Source organism: Silurus aristotelis (assembly GCF_946808225.1).
Source record: "Silurus aristotelis genome assembly, chromosome: 24".
Classification (NCBI taxonomy): domain Eukaryota; kingdom Metazoa; phylum Chordata; class Actinopteri; order Siluriformes; family Siluridae; genus Silurus; species Silurus aristotelis.
The window spans coordinates 4,183,642-4,206,482 of record NC_139597.1 but is presented as its reverse complement, the minus strand read 5'-3'; the positions used below and the strand labels follow the sequence as shown (position 1 = coordinate 4,206,482).

The 22,841-nt window shown below is 36.9% G+C and overlaps 2 protein-coding genes across 2 annotated transcripts; one reads left to right on the top strand and one right to left on the bottom strand.

Annotated features, from left to right (window-relative positions):
- The first annotated feature begins 1,910 nt into the window (after nt 1-1,910).
- On the top strand, nt 1,911-17,173 carry epyc (epiphycan). Its single transcript, XM_083527990.1, has 9 exons — nt 1,911-1,953; nt 10,650-10,833; nt 11,085-12,125; nt 12,381-12,542; nt 12,863-12,982; nt 13,555-13,713; nt 14,050-14,252; nt 14,558-14,653; nt 16,108-17,173. Exons 2-9 carry the CDS (start codon nt 10,812-10,814, stop codon nt 16,276-16,278), a joined length of 1,974 nt encoding a protein of 657 aa, XP_083384116.1. The 5' UTR covers nt 1,911-1,953; nt 10,650-10,811; the 3' UTR covers nt 16,279-17,173.
- On the bottom strand, nt 16,859-22,170 carry LOC310718908 (uncharacterized protein). The gene is made up of 4 exons (XM_083528042.1): nt 22,000-22,170; nt 20,437-20,530; nt 20,220-20,307; nt 16,859-18,075 (listed from the first exon to the last, which is right to left on the bottom strand). Exons 1-4 carry the CDS (start codon nt 22,070-22,072, stop codon nt 17,383-17,385), a joined length of 948 nt encoding a protein of 315 aa, XP_083384168.1. The 5' UTR covers nt 22,073-22,170; the 3' UTR covers nt 16,859-17,382.
- Between the last annotated feature and the right edge of the window lie 671 nt (nt 22,171-22,841).

The window sequence follows — 22,841 nt, the reverse complement described above, 5'->3', positions numbered from 1 at the left end:
GATATTTTCCAGTTGACACACTTGGGCCCTTTGAGTAGGCCCTTAACCCTCTGTGCTCCAGGGTGCTGTATCATGGCTGACCCTGTGCTCTGACCCCAGCTTCCTAACATCACTGGGTTATGTGGAGAATTTATTTTACTCTGCTGTAAAAGTACATGTGATAAGTTTTTCTTATTATTAATATTATTAGATTCAGACCAACAATTACTCATGAAAATGTTGAACTAGTGTTGATTTCTGTGCTTTTCATGCAGTAATGCAAGCACAATTTTGGATGCAAAAAATCGAATTTTGGATTCAGTGGATTTTAAATGACAAACGTCATATTTTCACTTATTGATTTCTAACCACAACAATATCATGAGTAAAAAAATACAAGAAAAAAATACCCGATTGGCACAAAAAATTGTGCTTATGTGCTTATGCCTACACCACAAAAAGCCTTGCACAGCTGCAATAATTAAATCAGGTATTGAAAATTATATTGTATTGTATATACTTTTCTAGATAGGAAAGTGATTGATCAATGGTTATAAATTCTTGCACCACCAAGCTGCCACTGCTGGGCCCTTGAGCAAGGCCCTTAACCCTCAACTGCTCAGTTGTATAAATGTGATAAATGTAATTCTGCCGAATTTGTAAAATATTACCATTCAGTTTGGTCAATATGGCGATGCTGAGAAATAGTCAGGAAGTGTGAAGAATATAAAATGTTATTGTTCGTATTGTAAAAACTTCAATAGTTACTTAGACTCTGATTTAAATATGTTGAATTGCCAATATGGTCATTTTGTTGTTTGTTTTATCATGCAAGGAGTCTCCAGTGTCAGTACTTAGTAATGTTCAGACACTAACAGAAGGGTTTTTGCTTTGCATTTTCTAAGTAACAGGACCAACTTTGTTTTTGGCCTTATTTACTTAAAAGAAAATGGTGAGGAAATGACTATTTCTAGCTGCTATAATATAAGTAATAATAAAAATATTTTGCAGATGTTCCACAATGAACAAAGTAACTATTGAATTATTTAACAATATTCATTAATAAATAAGTTTTCCTGTGGGATAAGTGGATCGAAGCAAAATAATACAGATTATAAATATGATAACAATCCCACTTCACCCACTCACAGTTGTGTTCTATTTCTAAAATGCACTGTATACACAATAAACACAGCTAATGGAAAATGAAAAATTATAACAAACTATGGCTAATATTTGGTTAGAACAAAAATCCACGATTTTAAATTTCAAATTTGAATTCCAGCTATTATTCATGTTAAAGTACCTCATTCCAATATAAATGACTCAATAATTACAGTGAAACTAATAGGAGAGGTATGTAGGCATGTGTCCAGGGCTTGAAAGTAATAAAGCAGCCCTAGTCTTGGTGTCTTTTACTGGTATTGCCGGATTTGCTGTAAGATTTAGGTCACCAAATGCTGGGCAGGTTCATGAGGTCAAAGTTAAACTCTAGAACCATGAAGATGGAATTGGACTGTAATTAATATACACAGTTTGCTTTAATGGCACAGGGCTGCAATTGCAATGCACAGTTTTGCATTCAAGCATCCAATAATGAACAGTACAATAACTTTAATGTATAACAATAATGGAATTATAATGAATGGACATTTAGTGTAACCCAGATGAGGATGGGTTTCTATTCATCCTCCTGCAATTTAAGCAAGTTTTTCCATTTTTACCACTGACTCACTTAAATAAATAAAAGAATTTGAAGCAGCAGTTTGTATGCTCTTATTCATTCAGATATTTTGTTCTGACAGGTGGATGATAATGATGATGCCATGCAGGTTAGTTTTAGGACTCCTGGTCCTGAATTTGGTTCTGGCTTCACCCCCAAGATACACCCGACAAGTGGAGCCGGACTATGACGATGTCGATGTCGATGTCAATGTCGAATATTATGATGATCTGACGACGGATGAACCTAAGGTGGGAAAGTGCATGTGCTATGGGTTGTGAAAAGGTCTTAGATCCTATATTGAAGATTTTAAATAATTATTGCTTATTATATTCAATATTAAACATTTTATTACATTTTTACAACCCCAATTGCAAAAGAGTTGGGACTCTGTGTAATATGCAAATAAAAACAGAATGCAATGATTTGCAAAATATAATAAATCCATATTTTATTCACAATAAAACCAAAAAATATAAATTTTTAAAGTGAGGAAATGTACCATTTGAAGGGAAAAAAAGCCCATTTTGAATTTGATAGCTGCAACTTGTCTAAAAAAAGTTGCTATTGGGCAACAAAAGTCTGGAAAAAGTAAGTTTTATTCAAATTAAACAGTTGGAGAAACATTTAGCAACTAATGAGGTTAATTTTGAGTATAAATGTATCTTAGAGAGGTGGGGTCTCTCAGAAGTAATGATACTTTAATGGGTTGTACTTCATTACTTTTATCTAATATAAAATGTAATTCTCAAAAAGAAGAATTTGCTTGAGTACAAGTTGTTTGCTGTGTTTTAGTATGGGTTCAATTCAAGACAAATCTTGAAAATCACATATTAAGAGATAATAATCATTGTAATAATAAGTTACACAATTTTCCTAAAACTTTCCAGTATGCTTTTATGCTTTTTTACGGTTGAGGTTGGGGTCTGAGAAAATGTACCCGACATTGAATGAATACAAAATCCACACAGGGCCAACATTAGTCTTCAAAATCATTTTGAGATCAAAATCTTAACTTACTTTACCTAACTGACTGAAATACTAGCTGTACAAAATACATCATTAAAATGTTTCCCCGTTCTGTCAAACAGCTGCTCTTGGACCCTTGGGCAAGGCCCTTAAACCCCAACTGCTCAGTGAATGAATAAGATAATTGTAAATTACTACCAATAAAGGCATTTACTATCGAATCTACTACTGATCTACTATCAATGCCACAAATGTAAATAAGTAACAGCACAAGCAGTACTATACAAATTTGTATAATTTGGTACTTTTAAAGCTCTGCCAGAAGGTATGGGGGAAGGGCAATAGGACAGTTATGATGGACAAATAATTTCTTGCATTTTCACCATAGTGCTGCTGAATTTCCAATTTGGATTGGTCATTTTCTATAACAGAAGTGCAGCAAATTTTATGTTAATGTATTTGTTGTTTCTTTAGTAAAATTACACCAATACTTGTACTTGCATTGAGGAAGTATAAAATGGTAAATGTGGTGAAGACAAGCCGAGTTACTGTTGTTCAAGGAAAACAACATTGTGTCTGGTGAAGGAACAAGAGTTTATAGCTGCTATAACATAAGTGATTAGGTTTCACGGTCGTTCTACAACAATAAATGTAACAATAAATGGATAAATGGAATGGTGAGTCATTGCTGTGGTATAAGAGGACAAACAGTCTAGGGTGTGCTGTTATAGGAAAACAATCCACTTCATTATTTTCCTTATAACAGCTTTTCTTCATACATTGAGGGAAATAGGTTTGTACTGGGTGGCTACTTTTTTGTCAGAAATCTTAATTTTTTAATTCTTAATTTTGTTGATCTGATTAAAATGACCATATATGAATGACCAATATTTGTATATATAAAAAAAAAGAGTGGTTCTTTTCATACTATATTAGTTGATTAAATTAGTTCACAGTTTGAATGAACGTATGAACATGTATTGTGCAGTTTTTCTACATTTGTGGTTGTGTAATACAGGTTATTATCATCACTTAACTTATAATGTGAGTATAGTATTTTTTTTAATAATCTGTACACAGATATTTACAGATAATTCCTTTGTTTTCCATTACTCCATTATAAAAGCTATGTCATAACTGAAGAGCTTTCTCTGAAACATGGGGAATCTAAAATATTTATAGTCTACCCTTTTTTTTCTGTTGGCTCACAATGTTATTTTGGCACACTGTAATGGAAAACTTGATATATCCATCTGTTTGGTCTTTCTTGCATGTCTTTGGTTTGAATGCATGCAAACTGTTTAAATAATTCAGATCCAAGTGTGATAAACAAAATTTGGTTAATGCTAGGAAGAATTTATTAGGTCATCATTTGAAATATCATAATGGTCTCAGACTCAAACAGATTGTATGTACAGATTAGATGGTTAGGTTGGTTGGTTGGTTGGTTGGTTGGTTGTTTGGTTGGTTGATTAAGGATGAGGATAATAGATGTATGAACTTGAAATTCGTATGAAACCATAGCAACAGGATCAACATTTTTTGTTCAAAATTCTCATAAATCACACATGAGCTGATATTCTTTTAAACTTCTATCTTTATTGACTATATATAGCTTGTACAAAGGTTTCTCATTCTTGGACCTGGAATACAATGGTGTTTTCTGTACCTATTGCAGCCTAAGTCAGTCTTAAGGTTTAGCTGATTAATTTAATTATTATTAGCTCAGTTATTATTATTATTATTATTATTATTATTATTATTATTATTATTATTATTATTATTATTTGTTATTATTATCAATGTTTTTAATGCAGTGAATCGTCTAGTCTAGTCTGTGGCAAAAATCAGGTAAAAACAAAAATGAATTGTTATTTTAGATGCCACTTTCTGATTTTCACCTCAGTTCATTTCAATCTTTGCTTTTAAAATCAATGCAACAATGATGATTTTCTAATAGACAAAACAATAGCGTGTTTCTTGAGCTACGGATATAGTAGAAACGTACAGTAGATTGCAGGATTTTACAGTATGGGTTAAAAATCCACTTTGAGAAATATTGACCGGTCACAACATGAAATATCTGTTTCAGTTTCCTGCTCTGATGAAAATGCAGTAGAAAGATTAAGAGAAAGATAAAGAGAAAGAGAGAGAGGGAGAGAGAGAGAGAGAGAGAGAGAGAGAGAGAGAGAGAGAGAGAGAGAGAGAGAGAGAGAGAGAGAGAGAGAGAGAGAGAGAGGGAGAGAGAGAGAGAGAGAGAAGGAAGGAAGGAAGGAAATTAGCATAGCATTTCATGTATTCATGTGCTCTTGTGTTATTTGACTTTATCTTATTAGTAGCTCTTTGCATGTTTTGGCCTGTTTTGTGTGTAACATGGTTTAGCAGTAAATGGAACATTTCTGCTTCAGAGTGAGATATGCAGCCAGAAATTCACAGAAGTGCGTGTACACTTTGCCACGTCTTCTACTTACAAATTGATATAAACTGCTTAATACCAATCGTATTGTGTGTCTATGTCAAACGTACTTAAAAATCTATAAAACATTTTATGGCTACCGATCTGACATGATATTATGACCACCTGCCTAATGTTGTGTTGGTCCCCCTTTTGCTGCTAAAACAGTCCTGATCCGTCGAGCATTAATAGCATTAACTAGAGCTGCAGTTTTGGAGATGCTCTGACTCAGTCGTCTAGCCATCACAATTTGGCCCTTGTCAAACTTGCTGGAATCCTCATGCTTGCCCAGTTATCCTGCTTTTATATACAGTAATCCCCTGTTTTTCGTGATGGTTACGTTCCAAAACCTCCCGCAATTTAATGGACGCACCCCAAAAATTCATTTTTTTGTAAACGGTACTGTAGTGTATTAACATTTTACTTCATTTTATAATTAATAATTATATTTATATCAATAAATGTTATTATTTCAACATAAAACTCCATAACAACCATTCCCTATACGTTTTTTAGTCTAAAAAGTCGAACTGTGGTAAAGCACATTACCGTATATGGTTTATATAAATAAAATAGCTAGCTCCGGTCCACTAATCTGATTGGACGACCGGTATTCGACATGTGCCTTTATTTTGTATGATCGCACTTTTAACTGTGTTTTTCCACTATGGTTGTGTAGCTTCTTAACTTAACAATTCCACTTCCTAGTTCAAAACCGTTTCCACATTCGAATGCTTCAGTAAATCAGGCAATGAAATAAAGTCACAAACATGCCTTAGATATTCCAAACCCAGATTCTTTAACACGAATCTAGTCTACTTTAACTAGTAGACTAGCAGGCTAGTTTTATTGCTAGCTTGTGGTGATAATAAAAGAAAACAACAAAGGAATAAAAACATGCTTTCTCAGAGTTAAACACAATGACAATTGTGTGACTCATTCTGACCACTGGTCTTTGTCTTTTTGCTCATAACACTCTTGAGTTGTATAAACCCACATTATCTCAGTGATTGGAACAGACTTTCCCAGCTGCATATGAGGATTTATATTACATTACAGCATATATAATGAGTTCGTGTCTGTGCATGTGCTGGCTGCAATGTGTTGGTTCTTTGGCTTATTTTAGCCTGCATTTTTTTTTTGCTTCTCGTCCCCACGCAGATGTGTGTGTGTGCTTCAATTTAGAGTAGGTTGGCGGAATGTGTGTGTGTGTGAGGGGGGGGGAATTGCTCTGGGGTTGATGGTCAGGAGGTGGGGTAGATTTTTTACTTGCACAGAGTCAGGCCTTGTTGCTCCTCAAAAGCATTTGGGTGTCATTACACTGAAAGTTCACTTATACTTATTAAACACTTGCTTAACCCTGAGCAGTGGTTGTATGTGGACTGTATGTGGTTATAATAATTCTCATAACTTGTCTTAATCACACAGCCTGAGGAGAGTAGTATTTTTGTGACTTTTTTCTCAATGAGAAAGCTTTGCTTTTTGGTACTTTGTGCAAAATGAATGTACAGGGATTAGGATTTTCAGCCTCCATGTATGTCTTGGTTCCACAAGGACCATTCGCATGCTGATGATAGAATGAGAGAGGATTTGTGTGTGTGTGTGTGTGTGTGTGTGTGTGTGTGTGTGTGTGTGTGTGTGTGTGTGTAAGAGAGCGAGTGAGAGAGAGTAAGGGGGCATATATTGCAGAGCGTGGTTTAGGGGCGCCACATTCTGGTTTGTGGTGTAAATGCAGAAAAAAACCTGAGTTGGATCTCATTTCTATTAAATTTCTTTTGACTTTTACACTAATGTTTAATGACTTTTACACTAATTTTAAACCATTTACTTGCAGGACAATCCACTGCTTTTCTTTTGACCTGTCCAGCCATTATACCTCACATCCTAATCTTATAAAAATCACTGCATGTGAAACAAAGTGACGCTTTTAAAGGGTGAATGCTCTGATGGTTAAGATCCCGACCCTCCTTGTGCAGGTTTGGTGACCATTAGTGGCATTGTCGAGTTGTCTTAATCCTAACCTGTAGAGACCAGCAGACATATAAGCAATTTTTTATGTCTTAGTGATGTCTAAAGAAGCCTATCAGGAAGGGCTACACATATAAGTATGTATATAAAAAATTTTTTTTAAGTAAGTACAGAAGTTAATTAATGACTGAATGAATGAATATTCATTCATTAATATAATAAATGTGTTTTATTTCTGGACTAGTTAACAAAACAAAAATAGTTTAAATTAATAGTATTAATACTATATTAAGTCTATTAATCGAATAAATCCTATATATAAGTCTACGTACGTGCGGTGTAAGTATCAATAATATTAATAATAATAATAATAATAATAATAATAATAATAATAATAATAATAATGTAATATAAAAAACAAATTCAAAATATTAAAATGCTCAATATAAAAATTATTTAAAAAAATAATAATAATATAAGACATTTAAGAATGACTAAATAACCAAAACATTAAAAAAAAAAAAAACTCAAAAATCCTTCTTAGAAATAAAAATGTTTGCACAAAGCAGACACCTGGAATGAGAAACATTTGCTATTCCAAAGATTAGATGTGACATTGTAAAAGTGTCCACCGGCGTATAATTTACAGTTATCCCTAGGTGGTGATAATAAACCTGCCTCAGCTGAGCAGAGTGTTTAAGATGGGTCGAAGCATTCCAAACGATCAGGAAGAAATACCAAGGATCAAATTATTAGAGAGATGTGTAAATTATATATATATATATATATATATATATATATATATATATATATATATATATATATATATATATATATATATATATATAGTGAGGAAAATAAGTATTTGAACACCCTGCTATTTTGCAAGTTAATAATCTAAAAAAAAAATCCAGAAATCACAATATATGATTTTTTAACTATTTATTTGTATGATACAGCTGCAAATAAGTATTTGAACACCTGTCTATCAGCTAGAATTCTGACCCTCAAAGACCTGTTAGTCTGCCTTTAAAATCTCCACCTCCACTACATTTATTATCCTAAATTAGATGCACCTGTTTGAGGTTGTTAGCTGCATAAAGACACCTGTCCACCCAATACAATCAGTAAGAATCCAACTACTAACATGGCCAAGACCAAAGAGCTGTCCAAAGACACTAGAGACAAAATTGTACACCTCCACAAGGCTGGAAAGGGCTACGGGGAAATTGCCAAGCAGCTTGGTAAAAAAAGGTCCACTGTTGGAGCAATCATTAGAAAATGGAAGAAGCTAAACATGACTGTCAATCTCCCTCGGACTGGGGCTCCATGCAAGATCTCACCTCGTGGGGTCTCAATGATCCTAAGAAAGGTGAGAAATCAGCCCAGAACTACACGGGAGGAGCTGGTCAATGACCTGAAAAGAGCTGGGACCACCGTTTCCAAGGTTACTGTTGGTAATACACTAAAACGTCATGGTTTGAAATCATGCATGGCACGGAAGGTTCCCCTGCTTCAACCAGCACATGTCCAGGCACGTCTTAAATTTGCCAATGACCATTTGGATGATCCAGAGGAGTCATGGGAGAAAGTCATGTGGTCAGATAAGACCAAAATAGAACTTTTGGGTCATAATTCCACTAAACGTGTTTGGAGGAAGAAGAATGATGAGTACCATCCCAAGAACACCATCCCTACTGTGAAGCATGGGGGTGGTAGCATCATGCTTTGGGGGTGTTTTTCTGCACATGGGACAGGGCGACTGCACTGTATTAAGGAGAGGATGACCGGGGCCATGTATTGCGAGATTTTGGGGAACAACCTCCTTCCCTCAGTTAGAGCATTGAAGATGGGTCGAGGCTGGGTCTTCCAACACGACAATGACCCAAAGCACACAGCCAGGATAACCAAGGAGTGCCTCTGTAAGAAGCATATCAAGGTTCTGGTGTGGCCTAGCCAGTCTCTAGACCTAAACCCAATAGAGAATCTTTGGAGGGAGCTCAAACTCCGTGTTTCTCAGTGACAGGCCAGAAACCTGACTGATCTAGAGAAGATATGTGTGGAGGAGTGGGCCAAAATCCCTCCTGCAGTGTGTGCAAACCTGGTGAAAAACTACAGGAAACGTTTGACCTCTGTAATTGCAAACAAAGGCTACTGTACCAAATATTAACATTAACTTTCTCAGGTGTTTAAATACTTATTTGCAGCTGTATCATACAAATAAATAGTTAAAAAAATCATACATTGTGATTTCTGGATTTTTTTTAGATTATGCCTCTCACAGTGGACATGCACCTACGATGACAATTTCAGACCCCTCCATGATTTCTAAGTGGAAGAACTTGCAAAATAGCAGGTTGTTCAAATACTTATTTTCCTCACTGTATGTATGTATATATATATATATATATATATATATATATATATATATATATATATATATATATATATATATATATATATATATATATATATATATATAATAAATAAATTAATTAATAAAACTATGGAGTGACATAATTCAGTGATCATTGCTGAGATGAGCTGGAGTCCACCTGTGGAAAATAAATTGATTAGACATGATTTGGAACGCACACACCTCCCTATAGAAGGCATCATAGCTGATAATGCATATCAGAACAAAAACCAAGCCATAAGGTTAAAGGAGCTGCCTGCAGAGCTCAGAGACAGGATTGTTGCAAGGCACAGATCTGGGGAAAGCTACAAACAATTTCTGCTGCACTGAAGATTCTCAAGAAAATGGTCCCATAGATATCCAGAGTTCCATAAATCCTGTGGAAAGATGGGACAAAGATCCAGAAGAGCAATGATCAATACAGTTCTCCACTGATCTGGGCTTTATGGCATAGTGACTAGACAGAAACCAAGATTGAACTGTTTGGCCTCAATTATAAATGTTATATCTGGAAGAAACCAGGCACCACTCATCACCTGCCCAAAACCATCCCAACATTGAAGCATGTTGGTGGCATGAAGTGTGAAAGTATTTTTTATGTTGTAGGGCATTGGCAACTGGTCAGATTTGAGGGAAAGCTAAATGAAACAAAAGTGCAGGGATATGGTTTAGTGCCGGAGTGGTTTAGGGATGACTCTATGAACGTCCTAAAGTGGCCCAGCCAGAGCTCTGACTTGAACCCTAATGAACTTCTCTGAAGACACTTGAAAATGTCTGTCCCCTGATGGTCCCCATCCAACCTGAGCCAGACTGAGAGGATTTGCAAAAAAGAATGGCAGAAAATCCACTCAGTCCAGGTGTGCAAGGCTTGTTGCATCATACCCAAAAAGGCTATAATTGCTGCCAAATTTGGTGCAGCTAAGGGTTTGAATACATATGTGCATGTGATATTTCGATATTCTGTTTTTTTTTTCTTTTTGATAAATTTACAGATATTTTTAAAATTCTGTTTTCACTTGTATTTCACATATTGTGGTATCGGATTGCAGGCTGAGATAAATCTTTTTTTTTTTCATCTTCAACAAAAATTCAACAAAAAAAAAATTCAACTTACCTTTCCTTTTCCTAATTTTCTGTAGATAGAGGTTAGCCCTGTGTTCCCAGATGAGGACATTGAACCTGCACCTGAAGCCTCACTAGAGGAAGAGGAAGAAGAACCAGAAAAGGAACAGGAAATTAAATATGAATTACCAATAACACCTTCATTCATCCCATCCGGCTCTGGTGTACCGGGTGTTTTGATGGGGCCAAACACTCAAGGAGGTCTGTATTACACTGAACCAATCAGACAGACAAACACATCAAATAATGTCTTACCAACATTTAACGACATAAAATTTCTTAATATCCATTTAACTAGCAGTTTGATTGGTTAAATGTTTTTTTTTTATAAGTCTGTAACCCGCTTTCTTACAATGCATCACCTAAACCATCATCTCTAACTGTCTAAAATGAATAATTGTCATCATGCAGTTCTAATCAGTTTCTTAACACCTAATCTTGTCTCTAACAAGAGAAAGAGCTGCGTCTGACGCCCACTGAAACCCTTCATATCTCTGGAGACTCTTTGGGTTCTGGGAGTTCTGGAGCTTCTGGAGCTTCAGGGATTTTTGAAAAGATTCCTGGTACTGGGGAATACCATTCTAGGGACACTCTGGGTTCTGGAGGTTTTGGGGGCTTGAGTTCTGGAGGATTTGCTGAAATAAACTCTGGACATATTAGTTCTGATGGCTCGGTAGACCTTGGTTCAGGAGTCTCTGGAGACCTTGTTTCAGGAGTATCTGGAGAATTTGTTTCAGGAGTATCTGGTGACCTTTCTTCTGGAGTATCTGGTGACTTTTCTAGTGTCTCTGGAGACTATGTTTCTGGGGCCTCCGGAGACTTTGTTTCTAGTGTCTCTGGAGACTTTGTTTCTGGGGCCTCTGGAGACTTTGTTTCTAGTGTCTCTGGAGACTTTGTTTCTGGGGCCTCTGGAGACTTTGTTTCTGGAGTCTCTGGAGACTTTGTTTCTGGGGCCTCTGGAGACTTTGTTTCTGGAGTCTCTGGAGACATAGTTTCTGGAGTCTCTGGAGACTTTGTTTCCGGAGTGTCTGGAGACTTTGTTTCCGGAGAGTCTGGGGACTTTGTTTCCGAAATATCTGGGGACTTTGTTTCCGGAGTGTCTGGGGAATTTGTTTCCGGAGTATCTGGGAATTTTGTTACTGAAGTCTCTGGAGAATTCATCCCTGGTGTCTCTGGAGACTTTTATTCTGGAGTACCTGGGTCCTTTGTGTCTGGAGTCTCTGGAGACTTTGTTTCTGGAGCCTCTGGGGACTTTGTTTCTGGGGTCTCAGGGGACTTTGGCAATGGACCTTCTGGGGATATTGTTTCTGGAGACTCTGGGGACTTTGGCTCTGGACCCTCTGGGGACATTGTTTCTGGAGACTCTGGGGACATTGTTTCTGTAGACTCTGGGGACTTTGGCTCTGGAGACTCTGGGGACTTTGGCTCTGGAGACTCTGGCTCTGGACCCTCTGGGGATTCACAGGAAGAAATAATATTGACTACTGACAAAGGTCAGTAATATAGACCATAGTGAAAACTGCATTCTGTAGACCTACATCCTGTGTAGTCCATATTGTAGAATGCGTTTGAGTTTCACTATGGGTTGACTAGTCAACTTGCTGGCCACATGAACAGATTTAATTTAGATAATTAAATTCTTATTAGACTTTTACTGTGAAAATTGCTATCATACTGTTAGGCCTCTAGTGCTACAGTGTTATGGGACTCTAAATGATATCTTACCGAATCACATTGTCTTTACCAAGTGGAGGAGTTCACCATTACAGTTACCACTGGCCCCGAAGAATTCAAAGAAGGGGATTCTGAGGAATCAGGGAATTATACATTGCCTAATACTCCATGGCCTCCTGAGGAATCTGAGCATCCTGATGGAGGGGTAACAACAATAATTCCAATTGTAACGGAAGGTTAGTATTTCACTTGCTCTGAAGAAATATTTGCAATTTGGTAGCACAACAGTCTGAGCGCTCCAGAGTCATAGGCAGCCAACAGGCATATTTTGGGTCATTCAAATAACTTTCATCAAGTATTACTCACACATTTACTACATAGCACTTATACACAACATTCTCCTCTTCTCACAAACCTTCGTGCTTCATTTAACTGGCTGTGATGGGTTAAATGTGTGTTATTTGTGTCCAACTCAAGATCATCATTGCTCACATTATCTCTTTGTCAAACCCTGTGCTAATCCTTCTCCTAACATCCTAACCTTGTGTGTAACAAGAGGAGGAGCTGTTTGTCATCACTCAGACCCCACCCCAGGAGGGGACTGACAGTACAACAGGTTCAGGGCTAGATGCTAGCCCTGAGCCTGATACTGAGGTCTTTGAAATTGATGTACAAGGTTAGTGTCCTACCTGTTTGTTGTGCGTTAAGATCAACCAACTTACATACTGTAAATTACAAAAACCAGATAGACTTTAAAAGAATGAAAAGAATATTCCACTTAAGAGATATGCACACTAAGGTTGGTATGGTTGGCACACTTCCATTATAACAATGTCCTATGTTTTAAACTTTATGTTGTATACATTTATTAATTGGAACATGTTTTTAAAACTGTTTATGATCTCAGAATGTTATGCAGTTGTTTAAAATATAGAGAGCAGATTGCATCATTCATATTAGAATGTGGCTCAAATTAGCATTGATCCAACTAGCATTGTCACTTTTTATATTGATTCTTAGTGTAGGACTCTTTTGAAAAGTGGTCCACTCAGATTTCCCCACCTCCCAATACAAACATGCTTACTATTAATTTATATTGCAATTGCATTGAACAGAGGAATCCCTTGACTTAACTACTGCAGGATATTTGTTTCTTCAATGGCATTTTCAACTCATATTTATGTGTCTTTGTGTGTGTGTGTGTGTTTTTTTTTTTTTGTGAACACCATGTACTGGTTTGGTGGCAAGGTATGCCCACCTGTATACTGTGTACCTGCTTGGGAGGATCTGTGTACTGTGATGATGTGAAGTTGGTGAACGTGCCTCCTCTTCCCAAAGATACCACTCACTTCTACGCCCGCTACAACAGGATCACTAAGATCAACAAATCAGACTTCGCTAACATGAGTAGGTTTAAATGCTAATGAGTACGGCTGGGCAAAATGACTATAGGAGTCAATATTGTTATATTGTGTATTAATGACATTTTGAAGAGTTTCTTTAGTGGACATGCTCAAGTGGATTGCATAACGGTTACAGTATTTAGTCAACATAAACATATTTTTTACTTGTTTAGTTTTTCATGTTTGTGTCCACTTTGTCAGCAACCCGTGGCTAATGTAAATATCAAGAAGCTGGATTTATTTTATAATCAACAATTCTTTGATTTATACAATTTTCTACGTTGACTCTTGACTTCTCTGCAAACGTCCTGTTTGCTGTTCTCCGTCTCTGTAACATAAGACAAACTGAAGCGCATCGATCTGACGAGCAACGCCATCTCCAAGATTGAAGACAGCGCCCTCTTCGGCCTGCCTGCTTTAGAGGAACTGGTAATACGAGAAAACAATGTGGCTCAACTTCCAGCACTGCCAAAGACCATGACCCTTGTTGATGCCAGTCACAACAACCTGGGCAGAACTGGCATCCGACATGAAGCCTTTAAGGTGAGAGGAAAGAAACAAATCTTTAGTCGTTGTGGGTGTTTTGTAAGTTGTAACTAATAGATACTTGTAATGGTTCGCTTTGTATACAATAAGTACTTTACAATACAATAACTATTTTGCTATAACAGCATGTCTGGGATCTTTCTTTCCTTATATACTGTATATGATATTTCTGTAACCAAACATGACCAATGAATCTTCTTAGGTATAAGATATCCATGATGTTTGTGTTAGCACAAGATATACAAGGATATTTGTTTGTAATTATGTACATGTGGAATGATCTGTCTGTTCTTGCATTGTAGGACATGACAGGATTACTTTACCTGTACCTGACCGACAACAGGCTTGATCACATCCCCATTCCTCTGCCTGAGAGTCTGCGCTCTCTGCACCTACAGGTACTTGCACTCCCACCTCACTGCTGCCCCCTTGTGTACACTCTATGTGACAGTGGTGGTTTTGTCTCCTTTTTTTTTTTTTTTTTTAAGCCAGTGTGATATTTATCCTTCTCACAACATTTTCCCCCCAATAAATAGACAGAATACCAGACATAGAAAACCACTTTCTCACTTGATTTAAAATATTTTAAACATTTAATGACATTTTTCATCTTTTATTATATCTCGTAGTCTATATCCCGGAATCTATAGACAGTAACTTTTTAATACTGTGTTATAGTACTGTTACTAGGAATAAATCATCCTTAGTAAATAAAAAACCCTTCCTCTTTTATATTTTATTAATTCATTTCATTAACAAATGACAAAGAGTGCAACTCTGTTTTAATCCTCAACCCCTCAGTTGTCTGGATAAGGGTGTCTACCAAATGCCATAAATATTGATGTTGTGTGTTTTATTTAAATTAAAAAGGTCTTTAAAATGTTTGAGAAACATTTGGCTTTAAAAACACTTCAAATCAAAGACTGCGGCCATGTCCACAATAATAAATTTTCGTTTGAAAACAGATATTTTTCTTTCTATTTTGGCCTTTTGTTCACACTGTAACGAAAATGTGGCTTTTTGAAAAACGCTTTCCGAATTGGATTCATTTAAAAATGCAATTTTCGCCTCACAGTGTGGAAAATGATGACGTCGAAGTGTGTTACGTTTTGTACAGTACAGGCGCGTTTTCAGCAGTTCCAGCGTGGATGAGCAACTTTTTTCGGAAACGATTTAAAAGAATAGTGTGGACGTGGCCTGTGTAAAAAAATTAAGACGGTTTGACACTTCCAAATTTGATTGCATAAAATATAAATATCAGAGCAATATGAGTTTAAGGATGGGCTATGATTGAATGTGGCCTCGTGGGATACCGATGAGTGTGTGGAGGTGTGTTACAGGGATCTGAAAACTAAAGCATTTATAGGATTGAATAATTATCATAGAGTTGTTTAGCACTTTATGGGTTGCTTAACAATATGTTGTTAAAAATAATAAGCAGCCGTGTGGAAGTCACGATGTTATTATTCTCAAAAAGCACATCCTTAGCTGTTTTATTTTTATTACACATTTATGGTTTTTAGTGTTTTTATCCTTTTATAGTTACATTTACAGCATTTCTAATATCGTATATATGCAACTGAGCAGTTATGGGTTAAGGGCCTTGCTCAAGGGCCCCAACAGTGGCATCATGATGCATGGGGTTTAAACACAAGATGTTCGGATCAGAAATCCAACATCCACTGAGCTACCAGGTTACATTTAATAAAGGCTTATAGGAAAATGCTGACAGAAAAAAATCACGATACAAATAACTGCATCGTTTATAATCTGTTCATATTTTTTATAGAAAATGTATTATACAAACAAGGTCATTCATATGAATCTCTGCATGCTTCCTTGTTTTCCCCAGAACAACAACATCCAGATGATACACGAAGATACGTTCTGCAAACGAACCGACTTGAACTTCTTGCGGATGGCGCTGGAGGATATTCGCTTGGATGGCAACCCTGTCGTCCTCAGCAGAACTCCACAGGCTTATGTGTGTTTGCCACGTATTCCTATTGGCGCCCTTTTTTAAACACACACACACACACACATATACACACACCTACAGATATACACCACAACCTCTGAGTTTCCAACTGTTTCTTCTTTTTTTTTTTTTTACTTTGGGCTGGAGTAAACACTTGTATGAATGGCTGTCTTATACAAGACACACACACACACACACACACACACACACACACACAGTTAACTGGTTCCTTTCAGTTAATTTCTTCCCCCTACATGTGCAATATACACACATCATCCGACACGTTGAAATGTTAAAAATACGAGACGATGATGTGTGAGTGAATATTTAAGAACGATCAAATGCCAGAAATCTAAAAAAAGAATAAAAAATGTAATTAATAAAAATTGGAAATTACGGATGCAAATCTAAACATCACCCTTTTAATTTTTATTATTATTATTATATATTTTTTTGACTGAATGATAACCAGACAAATGAAGTGTTTTGTAAAATAATAAGAATAATTCTAATAAATGACATTAATATACAATATTCATAGAATTCTTTTTTTTTTTTTTTTTTTTGCAATCTGTTTAGTGTAAAAAAAGACAACAAAATAAAATCAGTCACAGCTGGTGCTCGCTGAATTTTTGAAAGGTAAAATTTATTACTCAATGCAATAAAAGAAGCATCAACATAAACATTTTTTGTTGTAAAGTCTGTAAAAAAAAAAATAATAATCCAGAGTCCCCCTCCCCCGCAACATGAAATACAATATTTGGTATCGAATTAATCAAAAACATTTTTTTTTTTTTTGTCCATGTGGAGGGGCAAAGAGGGTCTTCAAGTGAACACTGTTGTACTGTGTTAGGGTCGAGAGATGCTTAACATGGTTCATGTGTGCTTTGTATGCAAATACCACAATTGAATAAAAGTTGTTTGAATGACCTCTCCAAAACAGAGGTGGCTTAAGGTTTTTTTTTTTTTTGACAGCCTAACTGAGGAGAACTCTAAAGCTCAGATCCTGAACACGTCTCGGACACGTCTGCCATTCACATCAGTAGGATACCACCAAACGAAAAGAAAATAATTAAGCATGGTAAATCATACAGTATCATCCGCGATAAAACAAAACAAAAAAAACCCACTCAGATTCACAAGAAGCTTTCAGAAGTTCTCGATCAACTTCTCAAATAAATCGAGGAATTTCTGTCTCCTCTGTACAGATGCCAGCTCTATTTCTCCTTCCTCCATTTTTTCGGGTCCTTCCTGATTGTCGATCGTGTCTCCTCCGATGCCTGCTCTCTGTCTCTCCAATGCTGCTCTGTCTCTCTCCAGCCGAGCTCTCTCTCTGTCCATCTCGGCCCTCTTCTTCTCCAGCTGAGCACGCTCGTGCTCCACGGAGGCTCTGTCCCTCTCCACTGCGGCTTTCTCCCTCTCCAGAGACGCTTTGTCCCGGTCCAGAGCGGCGAGCTCCCTCTCCAAGCCGGCTCTCTCTCTGTCCAGGACCATCTTCTCTCGCTCCAGCACCATCCTCTCGCTCTCGAGAGCCGAGCGGTCGCTATCGAACAGCGCCCTCTCGTGGTCCGTATCGTCCCGGTCGCTTCCCAGGTCTCGTCCCATGTCGCCTGAGAGCCCCGTGTCTTCTCCGTCCACTAGGAGCTCGATGTCGCTGCGGAACGAATCGCGGCCTCGTCGCCGGGGTTTGTCGGGACGGTAGTCGCTGTCCTCACCCAGAGACATGGTGGACACCATGGCCTCGCTGTCGTTCAGCCTGCCCTCCATGGCGTCCTCCATTAGGGAGAACCACTGCCAGTTGGTTGGGTTCACCGTGATGCCTGGCGGGGGGTTCTTCATTTCCTTTCAGAGGAAAGACAATTATTTTTAAAAATATTTATAAAATTTCTCTTTAATATATTTCACGACACTTCAGTGTGTATCGAAACATCATGGGGAAAAAAATCAAGCGTGGAAGAACAGACTGTTGATGCATCTGGTAAATACATGAAACCAGTACAGTTATATGCTGGTTATAAGTAGAGATGTGGAAATCCGAATTAATTCAGGTTAAATAAACCGATCCTTTATATGGCTCAGGAATTATGAATCCTTGTTTTCATTTATTTGGATTACTTGAGTCTTTGGTTATCTTGCTATTAACAACATATATAAATTGTAAATTACACCATTTAGTTGTTCTAAGTAATTGTTAGAAAGTTAACAAGTAGCTGACTGAGTTGGTCAGAAACACAAAAGACTCAGTTTCACGGGTCCTATAGGTGCCCTGGCTGATCCACCTGAACCGTGAGATTCAGCGGATCCGTCAGACGAGATCAGCCGGATCGTGTATCGAATCGGCCAGATCCAGGAATGTTTTTTTATTGAACATATTAAACAGGATATACATATGCAATGGCACTAACGCATGCAGATTACGAAATATTAAGCAAGGCACATACACAATATGAATGCAAAGTACCAATAATTTTACATTTATTCTTAGAAAGCAAAGAAATTTGAATTAAGAAAAGTGTAAATTGGGGGTCTCGTCATTCCTCCTTAAATATATCAAGTTCCTTATTATTTCAACAAGTTTCTGGCCCTTTATATTTTTTTTGATGGCTCCAGGGCACTTTAGTGGGATTCATGAGTCCGAGGATTTGGTGAGTGCCCTCTAGTGGAATTCCATTGCAAAATCAGGGAGAATTCCTGCTAAATCAAGTGACTCAAGGGAATCGTGAGACTCGGATCGGTTCACTGAGTGATGCAGAAGGAGTTGAATCTGTAAATGGATTCGGATTTCCCATTTCTGGTTAAAACCTAGTAAATATATGAAGCTAGTACAGCCTACTTTGTTGAATTGTACATAATTTAATTGCTGTTTGCCTACATACTACATTTGCCACATAACTAATTAGTTTGGCTGATTTTCCCAGTCTCTCGCGGAGAGCACGGATAGGGAATCGTTTCTATGGAGTTTTATTATTAAGTTATTTAATAACGTATCATTAAAAATATGATGATTAATTATAAAATGAAGAAAAATGTTAATACAGTACAGTACCGTATACATAAAATAAACGAGGGATTACTGTGCTATTATAGACAAACCCAAAAAGCAATGTGAGAGACGGGTTAATAATTGTTTAATAAATAAATAACATGTTTTATATATATCTAAATTGATACTACTGGGGGAGAGTGGTGGCTCCAGCGGTTAAGGCGCTGGGTTGCCGATCGGAAGGTCGGGGGTTCGAGCCCCGGTATCGCCAAGCTGCCATTCTTGGGCCCTTGAGCAAGGCCCTTAACCCTCTATGCTCCAGGGGTCCCTTACGAGGGAAATATCAAGGTCCGTGACGTTGGGCCGCCTTCCCGTGGGCTCACCACCTGCAGGAGGGACCGTAAGGGACGGTGCTGTGAGGATTGGGCAGCAGTCGAAGGCGGGGGCCTACTTAGACTGCTGCCCCCGCGACCCGAATTACGGATAAGCGGGAGAAAATGAATGAATGAATGAATGAATGAATGAATAAATTGATACTAATCCACATTTCCACCCGGATCTGATCCCGGCTCGAAATCATACACAAAGAGTAAAGCAGTGCAGTACGATTCCATTTATGAGAATACGAGAGAATTATTCGCACCGCATCATCACTAATAACGAAGCTGCTTGTGCACTTTTTGTCGTATTTCCCATTTCGCCGTTTCCCTTTCCGATTCTTCTCACACCTTCGGAATGCCGTGCAAAAACTCCTCCGTTCAGCTCAATAAGCTGCTTATTACTAGTGCATTCATTTCGAACGCTCGTTACGTTTTCCTTCAGCCGTCTTTGAACCGATCAACTCATAAAAACAACTTTATAATGTTGCAGTAATCAACACGCGGCATCGTTTTATTTGGTAAAACCAAATCGAGTATATGATATGAAGTGAGGGAGGAGCAGCAGGATACATCACAGGAGAGTAAATCTGGATTAGACTGGGATTGTAAAAAGAAAAATGTACCTTGTATTTCTTTTTGAGATTTTCCCACTTCTTTCTTGCCTGACTGGTCGACATCTTTCTGTGGATCCCCATCTCTTTCAAGATGGCCCTGTAACACAAACAAGCGCACACAGAGCTTATAATGCAGCAAGACCTCTGTTATTACACAACTGTGATAGTGATTTGTTTGCATTAATATGTGAGAGTGATAAAGGGTTATAAGGTCATCCATTATCACCTCCAGGCGATGACCGACGTATTCCTTTTCCCGGTGAACAGAGTGTCGTTGGCAGCACGTAACCTCACAAACTTCACCAGCTCGGCTTCGGACACTTGCGTTGGGAAACCAAAAAAGACAAATAAGAACTTTTGGAAATAAAAATAGGACATGTTAACTTTAAAATGTGTTGGTAGCACAAGTTTCTGCTTTTAATAATGAAACTAAAGCAAGACGTGTCTTTTGCAGTAAGGTAGCCATGATAATGTTTCTTATTTCCTCCTCTCTTTTTTTTTTTCGCATCATACCACTCTGAACCTAGTTCAACTTTTCCTGCTGTCAGATCACGTTGCACATCTGTGAGGAACTACAACGTCCTGCGGTCTTCGCTTCCTTTTCTATGTTAACATTTGTGATCTACACTGATCTGATTTTTTATCGTAAACAATTCATAAATCCTGATGGGAAAAAATTGATTATTTCTGTAATACTTCACCCCCACCCCTGTAATAATAACTGATACCATTGCTTGTGTTGTTGTTGTTGTTGTTTTTGTTTTTTTTTACATTAATGATACAAGCGTATAAAAACTAATATCTGGCAACACAGTGCACATCTCCATGTTATTAAATTGTCATTAAATGTAATTTAGAGAAACGTATTAATGTATTAAAGTGTTATTGTTACACTGTTATTACAGACTTTGCTTAAAAAAAAACAAAAACAAACAGAAAATACCCGAAATACTACAATTGTTTACGTTTCAGCACAATAAAGAGATCTTTAAAAACGTTTTGAGTATTAAAACAAAAAGAACCATGTGAACAATATTCAACTGGATTTGTTACAAAACCACAAACTACATTTGTAATATAAATAAAGTGTTAATCACAATATTGGCATTATTCTATGTGTTAAACTTTGGGCTGGTTTTAGAGACACACGTGTCAATAACAACAAAATAAATAAATAAAAATATATATAATACGGATTTTAAAAAATAGAGTATAAACTATAGAATGCACAAAAAATAGTGACATTTTTAATAAACTTTTTTTTTTTTTAAATCTATATAAATAATACTTACATAATTATATATATAATTTATTAAAAATATAAGTGTATATATGCAGGTGTAGATAGTAACAAAGGTTTATTATAAAGTGTGTATATATATATATATATACACATACACACACACATACACACACACACACACAGTCTGTGTTAGTCAGTACACAGCGACCAGTCCAGGGGTTTATAGTGAAACTGGTGACTTAAAAAGGTTATAGCCGAGTATAAGGGGCTTGTTTTTAATCTTTATATGCGCACAGGATGTTTATAAATGTGAAATAAAAGGCATGAAGTGTGCGCGTGTGTGTGTGTGTGTGTGTGTGTGTGCGCGCGCGCGCGACTGTATCAGCACTGCGCCGTTACGCAGCCGCCATGAAGCGAGTGCGCGAGGCTGCTCCGGAGACTACTCCCTAGCTAGGCAACATGGCCGCCGTCAATAACATAATGGAATCGAACAAAACCCAAAAACCATCAAATGTCCCCAAAAACGCGTGGATTCCGTCTACTTACTCTTATAAGTGAAATCTGGGCTTATCGTAGGATCTTCCGGTGGCGACTGCACCACATAAAACGCGTGATCCATGCCTGAAAAAAGTTGTTTCCTGCCGCCGCGAAGTGGCCTAGTGTCCGACACGAAGGGAACTTGGAACAAAATGGCGGACGCGCCCTCCCGCCTTTTTTCAGGCTCACTCCACAGCGCCCCCTATAAGACTCACAGAGCTTCCGCTACCACAGGATTGTGGGTAAATTAATAATAATAATAATAATAATAATAATAATAATAATAATGCAAATTAAGTTACATTTATCATAACTTATTCGACAATTTAACTAGTTTGTTAAATCAAATTAAATGTAAAAATAATAAAAATAAGAGTTATGTTTAACAGCCAAAACGTTATAAAAAATACATTTAAAAAAAATGCAAAATTGCTTAAAGTAAGACATCTCTGAAATATTTTCAGTCTTCCAATGTTCAAAAATATTTACACTATTTGTCATCCACTTTCTACAAATCTTAATAAACACTTTTCAAACTTTAAATCATTTTATATAATATATTCGGGATACAATTTCCAAAAAAGTTTTTTTTTTTTTTTTTACATCTTTCAAATTAAATTCTTTAATTTCAAATGTATATTATTCGTATAATATTTTTTTCTGAAATTTTTTTTAATATGTTTTGCTTTTCTCTTCAGCTCTTTTACATTTTTTTATTGTTTGTTTTTTATTACTTTTAATGATTTAATATTTTTATGTTCTTTAACCCATGTGTATATATATGTATATATATATATATATATATATAAATATATATATATATATATAGTGTGTGTGTGTGAAAACTAATA

Coding starts and splice junctions, on each gene's coding strand:
- LOC310718908 (XM_083528042.1), bottom strand. CDS start 22,072: ATGGATCACGCGTTTTATGTGGTGCAGTCGCCACCGGAAGATCCTACG. Junction 20,531..21,999: donor CCCAGATTTCACTTATAAGA/GTAAGTAGACGG, acceptor TCCCAACGCAAG/TGTCCGAAGCCGAGCTGGTG. Junction 18,076..20,219: donor ATCTCAAAAAGAAATACAAG/GTACATTTTTCT, acceptor TTCCTCTGAAAG/GAAATGAAGAACCCCCCGCC.
- epyc (XM_083527990.1), top strand. CDS start 10,812: ATGGGGCCAAACACTCAAGGAG. Junction 13,714..14,049: donor ATCAGACTTCGCTAACATGA/GTAGGTTTAAAT, acceptor CTGTAACATAAG/ACAAACTGAAGCGCATCGAT. Junction 14,253..14,557: donor TCCGACATGAAGCCTTTAAG/GTGAGAGGAAAG, acceptor CTTGCATTGTAG/GACATGACAGGATTACTTTA.